We start from the raw sequence: 22,297 nt of genomic DNA on the forward strand, positions 1-22,297 counted from the left end.
TTTTTTGGAATAACTTGCGATCATACATAAAGATAGTTGCCAATAAAAATGTGCGGTGAAAAAATGAAGACAATGTTGGTAGTTCTTATTCGAAGTATGATACAGTTAAAAGTGACCGAGGGGGATAGGGTCCCATTAGCTCAGTTGTAGAGCAGTCCCCGGAAAGACAAGGGTCCTGGGTTCGAGTCCTAGATGTGACCGTATCCTTTTCTGATTTTTTTGTTTCAGATTTTTGTTTAGAAATCGCTAATATTGTCTTCAATAATTAAAAAAATCATTATTTATAGATGTAAGATCAACTACACTAAAAAGAATGAAAAATTGAGCTTACTTCTGGCACATAGTCACGTCCGAAACCCACTCTTTAATTTTATTATATTATCAATGCTGCATAACAATCTCATGAGTTATAAAACTCATTTAAAAACAACTTTTTTTCATAAACAAGTAGAAGAAAACAGACAGTTATAAAACTGTGATAGTTAGGGCTACGTGGCATAGATGCCGCTAGTGTGAGTAGTTAATAATAGATTTCTCCAACAGAGGTCATTCGTCATTAGTGTATAGGTTCGCCCCTCCATGGCGAGTACAAAGGTACAACAACCAGTGAGGATTCTAGAAACAGAGTGGTAGAAACTTTAAGTATCACCCTGGTGAAAGACCACCATTTAGAATCGACGCGTTGCTTGAATTGACTTTAGTTTGGTAATCAGATCTCATTAAAAAACACAGTATTTTTGTTTAAGGAATTTGCAAGAAAGCTGTCACTTCAATTTTTATATTGTTTATAGAATTAAAAAATATAATAATAGACCACCATTCACAATCGACACGTTGGTTAAAGTGACATTAGTTCAGGGACCAAATCTGAATAGCCAGGTACTTCCCCGTATTTTAGGGAGGCGAGTTTGGGTACCGCCGCCCCGCGAACCATTTATTGGAAAACCTACACCTCTTTCATAGGTCACCTCATGTGATTCGCTACGTTTGGTGATTTAGTAGGAATGCCCGGGTTCATCTGTTGAGGTGAATTCACGATGCGCCTGCACATCAGCTGCGTACTATTTAACTTCCCAGAATTTTCTCTCCTTCTTTCCCTTAAAAACCCCTCCACACAGCGTTCAAAAAGATGACACAGGACTTGAGGGAAATTATTTTCCTCGGGGCCTCCTGTGTGGGGTTGGTATAAAAAAATCATAAAATTAAATAAAAAAGTGGTTGATAGTACAATAGAACGAAATATGTTATATTGTATTTTATGGTGACCGGATAAATCATCACAATGATAATTCATCACATCTTTAAAAAGTTTTATAAAGTCATGGAAAGTGATGAAACAAAAAAAATGTTAACTGGGTTAAGTAGGTTAGGTTAGGTTAGATTTAAAAAAATTCATCGTTTCTAATGACTTTATATCACTTTTTAAAAGTGTGTTGAATTGTCACTGTGCTGAGTTATCATGGAATTGTATTTTATATAGGTCCCTATGAAAGACACTGCTTTATTGTAAAATAATGTGTATTTTATTCAAGAACCATTACAAATAAATAAAATAGCAACAAAAATCAATATTCGAGGACACGAATTAATAAATATATATAAACATTACTCTCATGACTCTCCTGATATGAATATCAGAAGAAGTCGGAGACGCCCGAAGAAGACATGGCACGATCAAGGGAACCAGTTACTTGAGTCGGACCATATCGAGAGTCATATAGAATATTATGAATGAGACGATGTATGAATGTGTATGAGGCAATGAGTGTGTGTGACAAGATCGAGTTGTTTGGCGGTCTGTCCTATCTACCTTTTCTTCTCTTATTTGGGGAAACGGCATGATGGTTAGTTAGTCAGTTACAAAATGCAGACGATGCACTCACTTAAATTGTAGTAGATTGACATGAAAAAGCAATCGGCAAGATACATTTTTAAAATTGTTAAATTCATATGGTTCTATCACAAACTTACCAATTTCAAGAATTTTAAACTTTATAAAACAACATATTATTTCACACTTTATAATTTATCGAAGCAATATTACATCACAACAGAGTTTCATCAGAAAAAACGAATTGTTTCCTAAGATAGATCTTCCTGTGATGACGCTTTTCTCGAACAAACTTATCTGTCGCCGCAAAAACTGAAAACCGAGACTGACTACTAAGTTACTTTTCAATATTTATTTTATATTCAGATAAGGGTTCGTCAAACCAAAATATGCCTTTTGTAACGTTTATTTTAAAGATGTTTATTTAGATATTATGTAAATAAAGCAAATGTATCCCTCTTAGTTTAAAAATAATAATTTATTCATTTGTATAGCGCCGTTTTTTGTGATAAATCACCTCAAGTACCCACTACAATTTATTAATTTCCAGGCTAATAGTATTATTTGCAAACAGACACTTTTTTTTGCAACATACTGAGCTAGCAGATTAATTCAGATATTTTTTTTATTAAAACTTACTACTTTGCACGCAGAGAATATTATAATAATAACATTAAACAATGACTTTGCATTTGTTGTTACTCTCCATTAATATTTTTATTTCACTTATTAGAAGATTAGTGACAAAAGTAGTTGATAATTAGTTTTAAAAACTACAAAATTTTCTACAGACTCTTTACGATTGATTTTGATAAGATAAACATAAAAAAGTTTATCTGAGACTGAGAGAGATTACTTGTGACCTTGAGTATTTTACTTCAATTTTTTGTTATCAAGTTTAATTTGTAGAACTACTAAACAATTTTTGTTTTTGGATTTTATTTTATTTATTAAATAATATTTTTATTAAATTTACAAAAAACAGTACAGTTAAACAAGTTCTGCTATGTAATTATTATTACACGTGACAGCTGTTTCGCCCTCTGAAGGCATTATCAAACGATATCCAGGGCGATAAAGAGAGCGAGATTAGTGTATGACGTTACATTAATACGAGCAAACCCTGATCCAAGTAGCTTCCGTCTCTACCGTCGAAGTTATCGAAGTACCTGTCCAAGATTTGCAGTCCAACTTTATCCCTAAATAATATGAAATGTTCCACTGACAGCCCTGAAAGGCGCTAAGCTTAAGAATTTATTGATTCTGAATTGAAAACCCGCTGTAAATCGACTCCCCTGACTGAAAATGCATTCTATCCGAAATTCAAATAATACACAGCCGACTCCCGCCATCCTCCCCACGTACTGCGCCGAGACAACCATCGGAGCTCGTTGCCTGGCGTTAATATTCAAGGGGTGTTTAAATCGCCGTCGATATTTTTCGACGAAATTCCATCCCAGGAAATATCAGAGATAAAATCACACTGTCTGTGTTCCTATGTAGGTACTCGTACCACTCTGGCTTTCTTTTATGTTTAGAGAACGCGATTCACTGCTCTGCTGCGAGAGTTGAATGGATTTATTCACAGTGAACATGTATTTGTAAAGAAAGTCGAGAAAATAACATCGAACTAAAATCACATTAAATATTTACACTGGACCTACATATTTTCATGTTCCCATTTTACATTAATATATGTATAAATAAGAGTGTTTGTGGGTGGTTGGGATTGGTTTTGATACAATCTACAGTTTTATTCTGAGATTGATAAAATTTTGTCCCCAGTTTTTGGCCACGTTTAGTCACTTCGGAGGGGTTCCGGGTTCACGAAGCAGGGTTTGTCCAGGTCTAAGCGGTGAATGCATCTGCATATTAGCTACTTGGTGGGCCGTATCGGAGAGGCAGGTTTTTTACACTAACCCCACACAGAAGATCATGAGGGAAAAAATAAAACCTTCGTCATCTTTAGGGATAATGTGTCGAGGTACTTTTTTAAGAAAATGAACGTAAAGAAGTTCTAGGAAGGTAAAGGGTATGAGGGGTAGGTAAGAATCTGGGGATCAGTATGTCTAGGGGTAACGGACATGTGAACATATCTCCAACTGCGGAGCAAGGCGATAGGTCTAGAGACCAGTTGGAGAGGCTAAAGGGTCTCGTCGATCCAGCCTCTCCCGATCTAACGCGCCATGCAGCGGGTGGACAAGCGCATCCTGAACACACTTCGTCCGATGAACCCGGATATCCCTACTAAACCACTAAACGTAGCGAACCACTTAGGGTGACCTATGAGAAAGGTGTTGGTTATCCAATAAATGAATCCCGGGGTGGCGGTAACCAAACCCGCCTCTCAAATTGATTTATTCATACGTCCGTCCCTCCTGGATACACTGATACCCACCCCTCATAATTTTTTCCCAGTACCTCCTCCCTTTCATTTCCTTAAAATTACCTCCAAACAGCATCCCCAAATATGACATGATGAAATTAATTTCTCCAATGGCCACATAAGCGAAGCTAATTAAAAAAAAACGAGAAGACGGCTTCCGTGGTCGAGGGGTAAGGCTCTCGACTAGCAAGCTGGAGATCGCAGGTTCGAACTAAATTTTATTTGATCCATATTTCGCAAAATTATTCAATATTGAAACCTTTCAAATAATGGATAGCTATATCTAAGTATCTTTATATTAAATATATTTTGAATTTGTTTACAGATTTTTTTTTTATTTTCGATTGTTGGTCGTAATGGCGTGATGGCGTAAAATAAACGTATGTTTATTTTTTTACTTGAATCTAAGCTAAACACAAACTTGATTTAAAACATATGTTAAGTATATATTTTCTGGGTGTTAAATTTATCTTTTTCGTGGTAAATCTTATTCTTTCTCATGTTTATCATTTTTTAATGAAATCAGATTTTGAAAAACTTCCCACATACATTTCCCACGTCTAAAAGCAGACTGAAACCCGAGAAACGCCGGGTGCTTCAGTATGTTACATATAAAATTCGTTTAAAATTGAAAAACATAATTGCTTGGTAGGTTAGTCCTACCGAGTTACATTAATTGAGATGTAAAGTGATTTTTATTATAACTGCCTTTCACTTACACGTATCTGTCTTCACTATTCACCATTCATTTTTGAAAAGTTTGGGTTTTAAGTTTTGACCTACTTAAACTTTAACTTATTTATTGTTGAAATGAATTGTGGTTCATAAATAATGCCAAAGTATATCTCGCATTAACGCGAATAGAAAAAATATTGTGCACCTACATCAATTTATAATTTTTTACTAATATTTTACAGCCTGCCTACTTTTCATTTGTGTGAAAGCCCTGTGAAAAAATACATACATCAAAATATACGCCACAATTTCGTACAATACCTGCTTTTAGTTTTTGAAATGGTATTTCAAATAAACTCATGTCACAATAACTTATATACGTAAGAATCACAGACATAGGAATTAATCATATGTCTATGGTAAGAATTCATTTACACATAAATTTATGTTTATTATCTGTTATTCAGATTTTGTTGCTTTTTTTAAATGTCCTTATATTGATCTATCCTGATCTAGAACTGAGCGCAATCAAAACGAAATCTCATCATATAATTTAATATAATACATCTCCTATTTTTGGTTTGACTGATGATTGAACCTTCCTCCACTGGGATTGAATAAAATTAATTAACCGCGCTACCACTTAAGCCAAATCCTAATTGGATGGTGCAATGCAATGAAATCGGAGTACCAAAAACTCAACCCGTAAAAACAAAGTTTTTTGTTGTTGTAACTGGTTTATTTTAAAATGATTTACAACATTAAAAAAATGGATTGACTGAGAACCAAACCTTTCTACCCAGGAACTGAAGTCACCAATTCTAATAACTTTTGTTAACTGCTATATCATCCAATTTCAGAGAAATTTAAATATGCGTTTGCCACCAAAAGTTGATAGAATTCACTGTCATAGACAACAAGTCTATCTACCGGGATATCAGGAAGTGGGTTAATTTCCACATCCATGATTTGAATTCATTAATTAGCTAAAACAAAATTGAAATTCAAATAGATGTATTTAAAAAGGATAAAGCAAATACGCAAAACAATTAATTGTGGAAAAGTTTGAAATATTTATTTTAATGCAGTGCCAGAAACTATTAAATCAACACCAATTATTAATTAATTATATATTAATTAATGTAAGAACCATACAAAACGAGAGAAAATGTAAAAGTATATCAGTAAATATTTAATTTATTTAAGATATTTAATTAAGACCGGTCGGTGGCCGAGTTGACATCGCGTTTGGGTCCCACCCAGGCGTAGTGTGTTCAATTCCTCGGCTGGCTAAGTCCTCCATCACAACACAAGCAACATTTTCAGCTTACTGTGGTGGTAGTAGGAGATTTTCAAATATTGTCAGGTTATTCGTAACCCGGGAATGTTTGTCTTTCTTTTTAAAAAAAAAAATATTTTATCATTGAAGACAATTTTGGCGACTCTTAAACGAATCGTCTTCAATTATTAAATATCATAATTTGAGATTTTATTCATTATGTTATTCCAAAAATAAAATAAAATATGCAATATTAAATATACAATTGAGTCATTTGTGAACTTCAATGTAGAATAGTATGCGAAAGCCAATTAAAATTTCGTATAAATATTTGCAATTAGTTGATTCCATTCAATTTCATACTACATAAACCAGTGTGCGCCGCTTTGTTTTAAGCCTTAAATTACCCTGGAAAGAGTGCAGGGACTTATATACATAGTTTTTTATATTCTAGTTAATTAGGTGAACATGCCTAGTAATTAAAAGAACTAAAAATATACGCAGTGTGTTTGAAATAATTTAAAGCGTTTTACTCTTTACATGAATGGTTTGTTCTGTTCATGTAATGCATCAGATGAGGTCTCATTATTAAAGTGGGAATAGTTTATTAATTATTATGGCATGATATCATAAATATAAATATAACACAAAAATCTAATTAAAAAGTGTGATTGCAAATCGTGGACTTGAAGTTTATAGTGTAGTGTCAGAAAATAGTGAAAGGCGAAGAATTATCATTATTGATCTCTTCGGCCGCAGTCAAAGATATTAGTTCTTCTAATATCTTTGGCCGCAGTGAACAGCCAAACGCGTGCACAACATTTCTTGTGCACGGTCGAGGCTTAAGGTCCGCGGAAGAACGAGTGATTTTTACGACTATTTGAGAAACATAATAAATCAATGAATGAAATTGAAACTTGGAAGTGGAAATTAACCCACTTCCCGACGTCCAATCGATCTGAAACTCGTCAGATAGGCTCGTTGTCTATGACCATGAATTTTTTGGCGGCACTCAAGAACACATACGCGCACACATACGCATTTCTCAGAAACTGAATGACACTATAAAAATTTACCGAAGTTAACATACGAAATAAATTTCGTTACTATCCAACTGGGATTTGGTTAAGTGATAGCGCGGTTAATTCATTTTATTCAATAATGTTCAATCCTCAGTCAAACCAAAAAAAATATAATTAAATACAGATGTATTATGCTAAAAAAATCTTTTTTTTTTATCGATATTTTTCACATATTTTTATTTCAATAATCCTGGAGATATAGGAATTGAAGTTATATTTCTCCCACCGGCCTTCATTAAATTATTCTTGTATGGCGTTTTGTTCGCTAATTACGGGTTCATTCATTTTCTGGTAGTGGAAAGTTTATTGCCCTATGGCCTATGTAACTAGAAATTGAAAATACGGGTAAACGGATTCCAATTTTATTTTTGACTCGACATTTCTTTTGCCGTTACAGTTGCTACTTTCTGAAATTGGAAACTCATTAAAAGTTATGCTAGTTTATGAATAGCAAATTTAAACTTTGAAGTAGGCGATACAGCAATCCCCACGGCAGAATGATGGCGTTTTAAGGCCTAAATGTTCAAATCTGAATAGCTAGTTATTTCCAAAAATATTCTCTTTCGTCTCCGCGACTTTAATGAGCCACTTCAATGGGAATGCTATATTTTCAGGCAGTTAAAACTCTTGTAGCGTATTTCGCAAAAAAAATTAAGATTAGGAAATTGTATTGGTGCTTTAACCTCCATGTGTAACTAAATAAATAATTAAAATGAATAACTTTCCTTTTACAGATGGCCGGCATCAAATTACAAAATCTGTTTGCTCTAACACTTTTAGTGTTCCAAAATCTTGTTTGGGCAAATACTTTCATTCCAGTGCCTCTTCTTTCAACAACGACACCAGCATCAACCTTACTAGGGAATCCACAAAGCAAAGAAATACAAGTGGCCAGGTATGCTGGAGGTCAATCATCAGTCCAGAGAAACTCACGAGCGAGTAATAACTGTGGACCATGTGATGACTGGCCACCGCGACGGGGTGATGACAGGATGTCTGACAGGAGTGACAGAGACAGATACAATAGAGACAGATATCCGGAGAACGATAGGAATGGTTATGGTTCCAGGCCTAACCAGGACCGTGACCAGGACAGGGGATATGGAAACAAAAACAACGACAGAGATAATAATAGAAATAATGACAAAGGATACAATAAAAATGATGATAAGAAGTATGATAACAGAAACAATGATAGAGATAATACTAACAGATATGATGATAAAGGATATAACAAAAACGACAATAATAACAAACAAAACGATCATAATTCTGGATCGTATGGAAAACCCGCAGGGTATGACAGGAATAAGAGCGGAGATGGAGTAGACGATAAACGGTGGTCAAAACCCGATACGAAGTTTGACAATCGTGATAACAGACCTGAAGAAGACCGGAGAGGAGGTGGAAATCGAGACAGAGATAGAGATCGAGACAGCAATCGTCACGATGACAGAGACAGCGATAGAAACAGGGACAGGGACAGGGACAGAGATAGGGATTATGACAGAAACAGGGACCGTGATTATGATAGGAATAGAGACCGGGACTACGACAGAAGTAGAGACAGAGACCGCTACCGTCCTGCTGATCGTGATGATTATGACAGAGGCAACGGATATGACAACAGACGCCCATTACTATACGATGATCCCTATAGAAGACCTGTTTACGAAGACAGATACGACAGAATACCAGCATACCCCTATAATCGCCGTGAAAGACTTCCTCCAAGAGAAGACGATAGGTATGACAGAAGACCATACTACCCACCAGAACAGGATCGCGGGACTGCAGGAAGTTGGCAGTCCTACGACCGCTACGGAAACAGGCAGCCCGGCCGTGATGAAGGCAGACCATATCGAGAAGAGAATTACGACTACCAGTACTCCAGACCAGTGGACGACAGACGGAGCAGACCCTGGGAAGAAAGAGGAGGGTCAGCGTGGGGAGGAAATACGGATAAGGGTTACGCTTCAAGTTGGAACTACGGAGGAAATAGAGGCGGTGCTGGAGGTGGCGGCAGCTGGTACGCAGGCGCAGTAGCTGGATCCGGCGGAGGCTGGAATGACCAAAGGTGAGACAAAAATTATTTCTTAAATTCAGTTCAACTCTTTCAAAACTCTTTAAAAACTCTTTCTTTAATAGCAACCCGTATTATTTATTGTAATGACTGCTTTTTAACTCTAGAAAGTATCTGTGTTCCAACTCGCGTATGTATTTCGAACGGGAGCAAAGGGCCACAGCCGAACCTGTTAGCGTGGAACCTTTACACAACCTATTGAAATCCAAGCAAGGAAGAAATGCCATGTGATCCAAATATTCGCTCAAATTTCATTGGTTTCATTTCTTTCACCATCATTGTGAAATTGGGATAGTGGTATCCGATGTGAGGCTGTATGGGAGACAGAACACGATCAAAATGAGCTAGAACTTAAAGGTTCTAAGTCAGTGGCGACAATGGTTTCCATTTAAAATCTAAATGAAAGGCATTTCTAGTATTCTTCTTTGTTACATTACGGAAAGTTCGAAGTCTCTTTACATGAATGAATAATTAAACTTAACAACCCATTTATAACTCCAGTAACCATTATTTTAATAATGCTGCATATTGCATATTCAAACCAGAGAACGATCATTTAGGCAATAAACAATGAATTAACTCGTTTAAATTAAACAGATTACATTTAATTAACATGTTTCTGTATTCACGACTCCCATAACCAGTATGACTCCCGCCTAAACACTTGGTCCCGCAGAAGTAGGCTGTGTGCTGTAGGTATCGCGTTAATAAATAATATCACATCCTTTGCTCGTAAATGAATTAAATTAGCGTAAGTGAATTATTTGCCAGCCGATTCCAGTTTCCGGTTCATCTCCCCGGGCAGTATATTTAAGGAAACGTAATTACATTATCCGGAACAGCCTTTGCAAGGATCGCCCGCGAAGAATAATTAGCGCTGACGTTTATCGGATTACGGGAAGGGAAGGGTACGGGCGCCAATTTTGAAATATGTTGGAGTCGGCGTACAAAATTGTAATTGCGCGACCCGTTTTAGAAGAAATAAACTTTTCATGACCCAGACCTTAGTTTATTTATGAGAAATTCGTATTGTATGTAGATTTTTTCTATTTAATTTTTTTTTGTCAAACACGTCCAGAGTCACGTTATAGATTTCCTTTAATTAATCAATCATTTATATATTTTCAGAGACAGAATATTTTTAGAGATTCTTACACAACGATTTCTTAGTAAAATATAATTTCTAATATGGGGAAAATAATTTTCTGTTTATTTTGTTTGTTTGCGGTTTTACGCCCAGCTGGGCTTTTATTGATAACAGAATTGCTATTCATAATAAATACATCTTTAAGGATAATTTGCTTAAATTTGTTTTCTACTTCCGTTAGATTTCCTGAATTTTCATTTTTCATGTTTTTATATTTAATCGTCCGCGCTATTCAAAATTGTATGTGTTCACACACAAATCATCAATTATGCTGATTCCGTTAGTCCCCTGGAATCTAGTTCAAGGAACTTTGAATCTTAGTGTAATTTTAAAATTTGAAAGTAATAGTGTGAAGGATTCAGACAAGCGATAAATTATAATATATTAATAAGTTTAAAGATTAGTGCGTACAAAATAATCTGTTTTTAAATGTAGACAAATGCAAAACCCTGACTTTCTGCGGAAATAAAAATCCTGTTTTATTTGAATATTCCATTAACAATACAGCTTTAGAAAGAGTCACGGAAATGAGAGATCTCGGAATTATTTTGGGTGAAAAACTAAGTTTCGTCAATCATATCAACCAAATTGTAAGCAAAGGCATGAAAACACTAGGCTTAGTTAGAACCATAATTGAAAACAACTCAGTAGTTTGGTCAGCTCTTTTGTAAGAGGGATCTTACAAAATTCACATTAATAACATTGAGCGAATACAAAAAAAATTCTACGTCTTATAAATTATAAATTAAATATCCCACTAGAAGACTTACAATATCATTTCATATTAAATACTCTAAAAATACACACATTGGAAGACAGGCATAAAATAAACGACTTGACTTTTTTATTCAAGATTCTAAACTCTAAATTCGATTATTGCGAACTTCTGCAACTCATAAACTTACGAATACCTACAATAACAACACGACAAAATACACTATTCCACTGCAACACACATAAGCGCAATTACATTGCAAACTTCCCAATACAACGGTTTCACACTACGGGAAACCAATACTTAGATGATGTCGATATATTTAATATTAACTTTTAGCGAATTTTGTGGATCACGTAAAAGACTTATTTCAACACTATTCCTAAATGGAAGTTATATTTTTATAAACCAGTCAAATCGCTGTATTTTTTAATTTATGTTCTTGTTGTTTTTAATTTTGTTTCTTGCATAGGTACATTATTTTTAAATGTTATTTTATTTTTATTAATTCTTTATCATGTTTCAAAACTGTCCGTCATTAAAATTGTACCACCTACATGTAAAAGCCCTCTGGACGTTAAAAAAATAAAAATAAAAATTAGTTAGGTAGTGGGTTACATTGTAATATTTTTCGAAATTCAAAAAAAAATTGCGTAATAGTTAGAAAACCCTCGGCATCAGGCTTGGAAACCTGGCTCCAAAGAAATCTTGGACAGTTTTATTTTCAATTCGGGAGTCAGGATCTATACCGCACGACACTTAACCTAGCCTCCGCCATAGGTAACCTCAGGTGGTTCGCTAGATTTGGTAACTAAGTAGGGGTGCCCTGGTTCATGAGGTGAGATTTATTCGGAGCTTGGCAACGGATGCGTCTGCGCACCAATTGCGAGGCGGGTCATCGGGATAGACCGGTTGAGGGAAACCCATTGACCTCTCTTGACTCATCGCCTTGCACTGCAGTAGAAGGGATGAATTCATACGTACGTCACTCCGGGATTTACTGTTCCTTGATTTCTACCCACCCTTAAAACATTTTTCCTTCCCAGATAAATATCGGCATAGAGCTTTAATATGCGGTATTTTTTTTATTATTGATGAAAAATATAACACTTATAAATCTAAAAGAAACATGAAACAGAACAAGACACAGAAAAATAAAAGAAGGAAATGTTCTCAACTGGGAATCGAACCCATAATCTCTGTTTTACTGGAACAACGCCGCCAATCCCTCGGCCACTGAGACCTAATTATTATTCGTCATCCGAGGCGTGTCCCGGTTAGAGAGAGATCCTGGGCTCGATTCATTATTTTTCTTTTTCTTGTTCTGTTTCGTTAAGATTTATTAGTATACTTTTCTTTTTAATGAAATACAGGGTATCCGGAGCTAAAATGAACTTACTTCGGGAGGTGATTCAACGTGAAATAGTAAAAAAGTATAATGGCTTTTTCCGATATTTCAACATTTTGACTTTTCAGATAAAAACGTAAAATTGATCCGCCGTGTGGGGCTGGCATTATTATTTTGCGCTGTTGCTAAATCTATCGTCTCGCACCCAAAAGCTGTGGTTCCATCAGTCTATTTAATTGCCGCGCTTTGTATCAATAATTTTTATTTTAATAGCAAAGAATCTGATAATTTTATTTATTTAGCTGTGTTAAACTTTAAAAAAAATTGTTTTAATCAAAATTTGTCAATGTACTATGTCTTTATCTTAGTGTGCATTTATTAAGACTTACTTTAAAAAACATCTTTATTCTGTGCGTGATTTCTTCAAGGACTTACTTTTAACATTGTGTTTATCTGTGCGTAATTTTAATTACTGTGACAATGTCTGCCTTCACCTACAATGAATGGGCAGACATTCATTTGGTTTACGTGCTACGTGATGTAAATACACATGGAAAATGGACATTTTGGATATTCGTTAAATTTTTCAAAAGCAATGACATTAGTTAAATGATGATAGTCAAAAAGATTTATCGTTAAAAGTGTTAAAATCAATTACATTTTGCTAATTTTAGTACAGATGTTTTTTTGAATTTGGTTTAAAACATAAGATATTGTAGCATAATTGAAAACGTCAAACTCTCGGCCTAATGTTATTATTTACATGCGGTTTTAATGGATACGTGCCGATAAATTTAGAATTTATCAGATAAGTTTGTGCCTCACACTAAGGATTTTTAGTACGTATGTCTTTTTGTATGGGAAAAAATATTAGAATTTCTGAAAAAGTTATTAACGTTTTTTAGTCCTACCATCATATAGAATCACCTCTCTAGGTTACTGCACTTTACTCCCGGGCACCTTGAATTAAATTGATAAGTATAACCTTCAAAAGTTATTTAAATAAAAGTTTTTTCAATAAAAATTAATATAGTTTAATTTACAACATCAACTTATCTAACTATTTTATACCAAAAATATTTTATATAGTTAAATACATTGCTAAAATAGTTTCAATGATTCTTAAAACTAAATCCCTTTATTTGCGAGAACCCTTTGAAGTCGCCACTTAGTAGAGTTTCTGAATAATTCCGGCCTTTCTGTAAAAGAGGTCTGAAAATTCGCAATTTACTTCAAACATCAGCCGCTTTCACCGTCACAGTGGTTTATCCAAAAATGCTAAAGACCGCAGGTTGTCATGTCACACGACGGCGAAACATTGGAGGCGTGTTGAGTGCGATACACCCCGATACACCCCTGTCCCTGTATATACCAGATACTGTATATTCAGGGCTGACCCAACATTATAAATAACATTTTTCATTTAACCTTCTAATAAATAGATTTGTTTTGAATAATAATATGCCCTGTGGCGCCTATGGGCGACGATTTCTTGGTACTATGATTATTCTCCGTTGCACACAGAGCTGATGTTATTTAGTTTTATATTAGTGTAACTTTGGACAGCCTCCGTGGTCGATGAGTAACGCTCTCGACTAGCAATCTGGACGTCGCAGATTCAAATCCGAAAAAAAATAAATAATAATTTGTGTTGTTGTTGTCTTACAATTTAAAATAATATATAGTTTATTTGCGGCACGTTCCAGAGTGGAATATACTCTCAGTATTGCCACTTTTAAAAATAAAAGTTTATTTTATTATTTTTATTTTTAGTTTGGTGACTAGATCTGAATAGTCGGGTACTCTCCCACCTTTCTATTTCTCATCTCGTTTCCCTCCCCTCTACCTTCAGCATTATACCTCTATACGAGAGTCTCTAATCGTTGTCTCTAATATTGGTCGTGATGGCAAGTTAGTGGGGAGGGGATTATTCATTAAAAACAACATATAGTGGAAGATACTATCAACATCACCCTTGGGTAAGACCACCATTCAGAATTGAAACGTTGCTTGAAATGGCTTTTGCCATGTTTGGTGACCAGATCGGAATAGCGAGGTATTCCCTCACCTTCCCATTTCCCTATCTACTTCCTCTCCACACTACATCCGGCTTCACAACATACCCCATTTGGGGATGATTTAGTTTCACTGGTTCCAGATGGTTTGGATCATTTGAGGCTTTTGTGCAGTATATATAAAAAAATTAAGACCCAACAAATATTGGTTGACAAATTTAATAAGGATTCAAATAAACCTATCTTTTCACCTTCATTCTTACCGATATCCTTATTTTAAATATGATAGTAAAATTAAAGTTCAATTTATTTAAACTGTATCAAAAAGCAGCAACCCTCCCGCCTCCCCAAGTGACATAAGATAAATGGCCCCCGCCCGCCGCGCCGCCTTGTTTAACAAATTCACATTTTGCAATGAATGTAAATTCAGATCGCAGTAGGCTTTCAGAGCCGAATTGACTACCGTTTGTTCCTTTCACGAAACATCCCGAAAACTCCTTTCAGACTAACGCGACTGCAGACTGTATCGTTTTGAACGGTAAAGAGCCCCTTTCAACCAAATTTGCTGAATGCGTTTTTCGGAATTTCAGTTTGATTTTTTTTTGTAACACCTAAAAGATCATTTCTTATTCCTTTTGAGCGTCCATTTTCAGCAATGAATTGAGTTTTTGTATGTTTTTGTGCACCTCGGAAGTTTTTGAAAAAAAAAAACTGTCTAATAATATCGTATTTATATAAAAAGTTAACAAATCTTTTGAATGGAATTATACAATATTTACTATATCTTGAGCTATTAATTATATACATACGCTGAACTTAATTTACGGACCATAATAATACGGACATGTGTCTAATGTGGTAGTCGAAAAGCACGTAAAAACTGTATTCAAATATATTGTGAATAAAGAAAAAAAATAAAAAAACTAATCTGCTGTTCAATTCTAACAATATTTATTTATGGCAACAAAAAGATATTTTTAATTTTTTTATGGATATTTTTTCTTCTAAATATTCAAAACTAATATTATTCAATTTACGATAAATATTATGGACAAGTTCTTTTGTGTAATTACTATTACCAGTGAATGTTTTTCGCCTTCTGAAGACACTATCAAACTGTCTTAGCATTCTCAAATGCCTCCAGAAGGCGAAACAGCCGTCACCTGTTATAAAAATTATACAGCAGAACTTGTTTATACATACAATGTTTTTTTCATCAATTGAAAAATAATATTATTCAATATATAAAAGAACTCGACAACAATAAATATTAGGTATAAGCGATACTCATTAGAATTACCTCCCGAAGTCAGTGCACTCTGCCCCCGGACACCTTGTAATATTTCATTTGAGGAATGACTATACAGTTACCTACCATTGAATATTATGCGTGTGGCATGTTTGTTTATTGTAAAATTTTACTTACCATTTTGTCTGAAGGTTTAATCCGCGTTGTAGCGATTAATGATTCAATATCAATGTATTAATATTAATTTCATAAATATTTTTTTGTGAAATCGTCCTTTTATCATGCCTTCTCTGATTCTTTATTTAACATCCAAAAAAAAGAATTTGGTTTTTCTGACCTTTTATTAAATCTTAACTCGATATTATCCGCTATCACCGGAAAATACGATTTTTAATATCCAATTTCAGTTGTTTTTTATTATTGTTGTAGAACTTATTTAGACTTTTCAAGTTCAATTAAAAAAAATCTTTATTGCTTTGTATTAAATTACTAGTCTTAGTAGAACCAATATAATCTTAAGTTTAGTTTACGATAAACCCTGACCTTTAGAAGCGTTGAAGATTTATATACGAGTAGATTCCGAGAAGGGACTGATTGTTTAGCTCAGTTTTGAATTACATTGATGTTTACTACCTTCTCCGTAATCGAAGATCATTAAAGAAGACTTTGTAAGGATCTTCGATAAAAGTAACTACCACATATTAAATACTTCTATATTATTTGCACGATGCTAAATATATTGTGTTACAAAACTAATCATATTTAGTTTCGCCTACATAGGGTTTAAAAGCACGTTGAACATTTTTAAATATATCAATTTGAATTTCACTTTTGCGTTCTGTAATGAATGAAAGCAAATTTTGGAAGTGGAAATTAACCCACTCCCTAACGTCCGATCAAGCTGAAACTCAGCAAATTGACTCGCTGTCGATGACAATGCATTGTATCAACGGTGGTAATCACGCATACAAACGCGGACTTACACGCACTTCTCCAAAATTGGATGACAATTAGTTTGCGAAATAAATGTCGGTCGTACCCAATCGGAATTTGGCGCAGTTGTTAGCGAAGTTGACTCCAACCCCTGAGGGGGGGGGGGTTTAATCCTCAGTTAAGGTGATGCACTACGTAGTGTAATATTTTAAATTGACCCGCTATCAATAACAATCCTTACGTAGATGGCGATAAGGTTTAAATTACCGCTTAACACCATCCGCCTGTTTTGATTTATGCAAGAAAAAAACATGGCCAAAAAGTGCCTTTTATTTTATTTTGTGGATGTTCAGGCATTAATATTTCATTTTTTTTCGATCATTTTATAAATAACTTAATTTGTCAAACTATACAATAAAATCATAACCGAAAATGGTTTCGTAAGTAGGAGATTTTGAACTTTAAATCAGTTTTCATAGGCCTTTACATTATTTTTTTCTGGGCTTATAAAAAGACTTATCTAAAAAATACTCGATCATTTCAAAGTCCAAGATGTATTCTACTCGCAGTATTTAATTAAAGCATCTGAAACATTTTTAGACGACCAAATTTTCAAACCAAAAACAAATGATTTTGCATTATTACGTATGGCATCGCCTTAAACCAAAAACATCCATCAATCTCAATTTTAGAGGCGGGTTTGGGTATCGCCGCCCCGGGATCCATTTATTGGATAACCAACACCGAGTGAGGTGTGTTAAGGATACGCCTGCCTGCCAGCTGCGTGTTGTGCCAGATCGGGAGAGGTGACCCTTTAACCCCTAAAAAAACTTTTTTTTAAAACACTAACATTTTCGGGTTACGGATAAAATGTTACGTGAAAATGTTTTAAGTCTTCCTACTAGCGATGTAATTAGCCGAAAAGATTTCTTGTTCAATGATGATGTACTTGGATATCATTAACCCGCGACACCAGGGTGGGAACCCGTAAGTTTGAACCGCTCGAATAACTATAGTTTTGTTTGGCCCAAGTTGTTACCCATTATAATATGACAAAGATATTGAAAAGAACAAATACTACATTTAACTCTCACATTTACATATCTTATAACTCAAAAACTAATCTACCGATTTTGCTGAAAATTTAAAGGTTTATTCTTATTAATATCCGGAGTATTAAGAGAAGTTTGGATAGTAGAAGAAGTTGGACATGCCCAAGGAAAATTTAACGTACTAAAGTCAAACCTTAAAAATGTACTCAGTTTTTGGGTACAATTATTATTATTATTTATTTATTATTTATTAGGTACAATATTTTTTACAATTCAGGTTTTCCAGTAATGTAGGCCTCACTGGGTGGCTTGCCCGTGCTGAGGCCTTCATTTTATAATATGAAATATAAACTACATAATACATTTAATGAAAAAAATTATACATTTAAAATTAAAAATACATAATAATATATTTAAATTTAAAAAAATAGTACATTGAAAATAATCTTGTGTGTTTGTGAGTGATGTGTGTTTACATTGTTTTTGTGTGTTACGTGAAGGTATTTATTTGTATTTTATGCTATGAAATTTTGGTAATATTGTCTTTTTTGTTCTTTAATCCATTTTTTAATTTTGTGTGTGAATTTATTTTTACTTTCCTCAATTTTAATTTCAAGTTTTAAACTGTTGAAAGCTTTTATTGCATGGTATTGGTAGTGTCTTTGTCCAAAGCTTGAATTTACTGTCGGAGTTTTTATGTTTTCTTTGTACGCTTGTCTAACTGGTCTGTTAGTGTTATTTTTTGTATGTTGAAATTTATTTTTTTTTGTCAAAAATGTAGTTTAGTAGTGTTTTAACGTATAATTGGCGTATATCTAGTACGTCACAGCTGTTGAATATTTGGTCTGTATCAGTCAGTCTATGTTTTTTTAGTATTACCTTTAAGATCGTTTTCTGTGCGGTTTCTATGTAATTGATAGCCGAGTTTGTTGCTCCTCCCCAAGCTATAATTCCATACTCTATTATTGATTGGCAAAGTGCAAAATATATTGTTTTCAAATGTTTTATTTTATATATGTTTCTTATGTTTAGGAAAATGTGTATTGTTTTGAGAAGTTTATTTGTGATTAGTTTGATGTGAGGTATCCATCTAAGGTTATGGTCAATTACGATTCCTAGATACTTTATTTGTTCTGTTTTTTCTAGAGGAGGGCAATCGCAGATGTTTGTGTTTAAACATTCGTGTATTTTTATGGTGTTTGTGTTGTTTTTTGGCTGTCCCGTGCTATTTATACTGTATGTTGTGAATTTTGTCTTTGATATGTTTAGTGTAAGTATGTTTGAGTCTAGCCATGTTTTCACTTGCGAGATTCCCAAATTCGCTATGTTATATACATTATTCCAATCCTTAGATTTGAAGAGTAAAACTGTGTCATCAATTAAATTCACGACCTCAAAACTTTACTCCGAAACGTTCATCCCAAGTGACGCCGGGTACAAGTCATCTAGTTTATGATAATATAGAGAAATTCACGTATCCAACTACTCACAAAATCAATGTCATTTCAGAACTTTCAACAGATTATCAAATCTTATAAAAACAGTCTGAATGATATCAATCATTCAGACTAATTTTACACAATTTCTGTATTTGTATTTATGTTGGAAAGTTTTATTCTGCCGTGTAGCAATCTGTTAACCGGCCATGACGTCATCGTAATAACATAATATCCCATCAAACCGTGTGACAATTTTTCTCCACTTTCCCGTTATTTCAAACCAAATAACGGCTTTTTACTTCCGATTTCAACTGATAATTAATTATTATTGATACATATTTGTACTGTTACAATACTCAATAGAAAAGCGAGCGCGGCCGACACGCCATATTACCAGTGGCAATAATGGAGCGGATGTTACGGCAATTTTAAAAGGAGACATTATTTTATTGTATACGTAATAGTATTATCCCCCCCTGGAATATGGCAATTCAATTAACGTGCCGTTAGTTTAACCGATATATCTTTTTTCATAAAAATGTCATGGACATTTTTTTCAGTGGCGTCTCGTTATTCGTATTCGATATGAATTACAAAATTTATTCAGTTAAATATCAATTAATCCACAAATGGTAAATGAACAACTAGGTTATAACTAAGTATCATAAATGAATTCGAGAAGTCTTTTATGTGATTACTTAATATCCTTGACTAGAGTAACAGCTGTACGAGAGTCGTAAGGCTACGGAGCTATCATTTAGGGGTTGCTGTTAGGCTGTAAAAACTGGGAAACGGAGAGGAGGTTTAGAATTACTTTTAATATCTGGTCACTGAGAGTATCTTTCATTATGGAACACTATATCTACTACGAATATTCGAATCTGTTCTATGGGTATTTAATGAAGCCTGCTCTAAAAATTTATAAGTATCGATCCCCAAACTCGATGGATACGAGCGGAACACTGTTCACCGTTGATGTTCTGACTTCATCAAAACAGGCCTTTTGTTCTACTCGTTTGTTAGTCGGCTGGTATGTAGAACGAGCTACCGGCATCTGTTTTTCTTCCTTCGTATATACTATAATCTGGGCCTATAAAAGACCTGTATTAATAAATCCCTACCTACAACCCCTACATTAACCCGCATCGCAATGCTGCCTAACTTGACTTTGCATTGTACAGACAGGCGTCACATTAAAAAATTATAACATAAATAAACGAAAAGGTTGTAAGTGATTTGTTGCAAGTCTATGAAATCAATTCTCAATGTTCTATTTATTATTCATTCAGTGTTTTTACATATGTATAGATACATATTATGGCTTTGTGGAGTCAATGAATATTTTTATCACAATGAATTCAATCAAAAATATCCAGAATAACATTGTGCTTGTAAATAATATCTGAAATATTTAAAAGCATTTCCAACACAAATTCGTTGAATTAAATCAGAAAAAAAAGTGAATTTAAAATTTTTGTTCAGTCGTTTGCAATGCTCTTCGCTATTGTGCAATGTACACATATTCAATTTACAATGAATTGTGCAATGATTTGTGCATAAAAGTTCTGATGTTCGAGAATGAATGTCATAAATTTTAAATATTTATGGCCTTTAATTGTGTTTTGTGTTTGGAGCATGTTGTAATAAGGTCCTCGCATTACCATATTTGACAGAAAACCATTTTATTTATGCCGGAAAAAAACTGACAGGACAAAATTGAATTCAATATCAGGTCCCAGTTTGCCTTTATTTGTGTTGCAATTTCCAAATAAAACAGCTCATCTAAAAACACTCGTAATTGGACATTTTAAACAAATCTATTAAATAATTTCATTTATACAGGAGCACCTTTATAAAATAGCCGAAAACTGCCACAGTTCACAATTTTATTATGGTTTCCAATGAATTTAAAATTAATATTCTACTTATCATAATGCTGTCTGCTTACCTTTATTATTTAAATTTCACCACTGTGAATTTGAAGATTAAACCAAAGATCAATCCCATTTGGACATTATATGACTCTAATACGGTCTCCCACTAAAATAAGGCGCTGAAATGTCAGTTAAAAATGTTACTTAAAGATTTTTTAGCCATATTCTTTTGAATGGTAAACTAAGTAACCAAATAACCTTCACTCCACTTTCCCTCGGGGTTAGACAGAGAGGTCGGACCGCTAAACAACTTGATCTTGGCACACATTCCTTGCCTCATTCAAACTCACCCATCGTCTCATATATACTCTTCTATTTGACATGATCTTAATATGGCCGGAGTTGGTTCACATATATTACCTAGTGTCCCCGATTTCTTCTACCTTTCATATTCGCTTCATGTAAAAAGAATAATTCCTACATTCCTTTCTTCGTTCATTCACTCTACGTTTCCAAATCATTAAAGCGTCCCTTTCTTAATCATACTCATCACGCTCTCATCAGCCTTGCATTCTTTGTGAATCTCAATATTTCTCAAACAATCTTTCAGGGTTTTACCGCGCGTACGCCTCGGGGATCTTATATCTGCAGCATTTAGTCAACTTTCGTCCTTCCTCTGACAGTTCCATGTTTCACTGTCATACATCAGGACAGGTACGAAGACTTGACTTCATAGTGGACTGCAAGCTTCTCTTATTTGGATTTTTTTTGTTCTCCTTTTGGAAAAAATTCGGTTTATGGGAGTCACTCGAATAACCGAAATTGAACTTGATTTAGACTAATTTAGGGCTGGGGAATCCGAATCTGTATTATATCTGGTCATTTTTTTGTTATAGAAAATCACAGTTAGGTTAGGTTATATATATATAAATTTAATATTTACAAGATTTTAAATAATAAACTACAAATCTGGCAAATGATATTTAATTTTCTGAATTTTCCATGCATTGATATTATTATTATATGGCAACACTTTTTATTTTTTGGTTGGCACTTCTGAAATGTGAGACTAATAAATCGTCACTAATTTGATTTTCTTATGTCATAATTGATAAATAAAACATGGTTTCTATGTATCGCGTACGAAATTTCAAAACCCTATAACTCAGTTAATAGTGCCGACCCCCAC

The 22,297-nt window shown here is 34.2% G+C and overlaps 1 protein-coding gene across 1 annotated transcript in view; it reads left to right on the forward strand.

The window, feature by feature from the left end:
• Nucleotides 1-22,297, forward strand: part of LOC149422829 (uncharacterized) — a 29,243-nt gene that overhangs the window by 5,540 nt on the left and 1,406 nt on the right. The window contains exon 2 of the mRNA XM_089632740.1: nucleotides 7,988-9,330. Coding sequence (XP_089488866.1) covers nucleotides 7,988-9,330 — 1,343 coding nt within the window. The remainder of the gene's footprint in view (nucleotides 1-7,987; nucleotides 9,331-22,297) is intronic.

This window comes from Hesperophylax consimilis, chromosome 6 (assembly GCF_061612785.1).
Source record: "Hesperophylax consimilis isolate HC1 chromosome 6, BYU_Hcon_1.0, whole genome shotgun sequence".
In the NCBI taxonomy this organism is placed as follows: domain Eukaryota; kingdom Metazoa; phylum Arthropoda; class Insecta; order Trichoptera; family Limnephilidae; genus Hesperophylax; species Hesperophylax consimilis.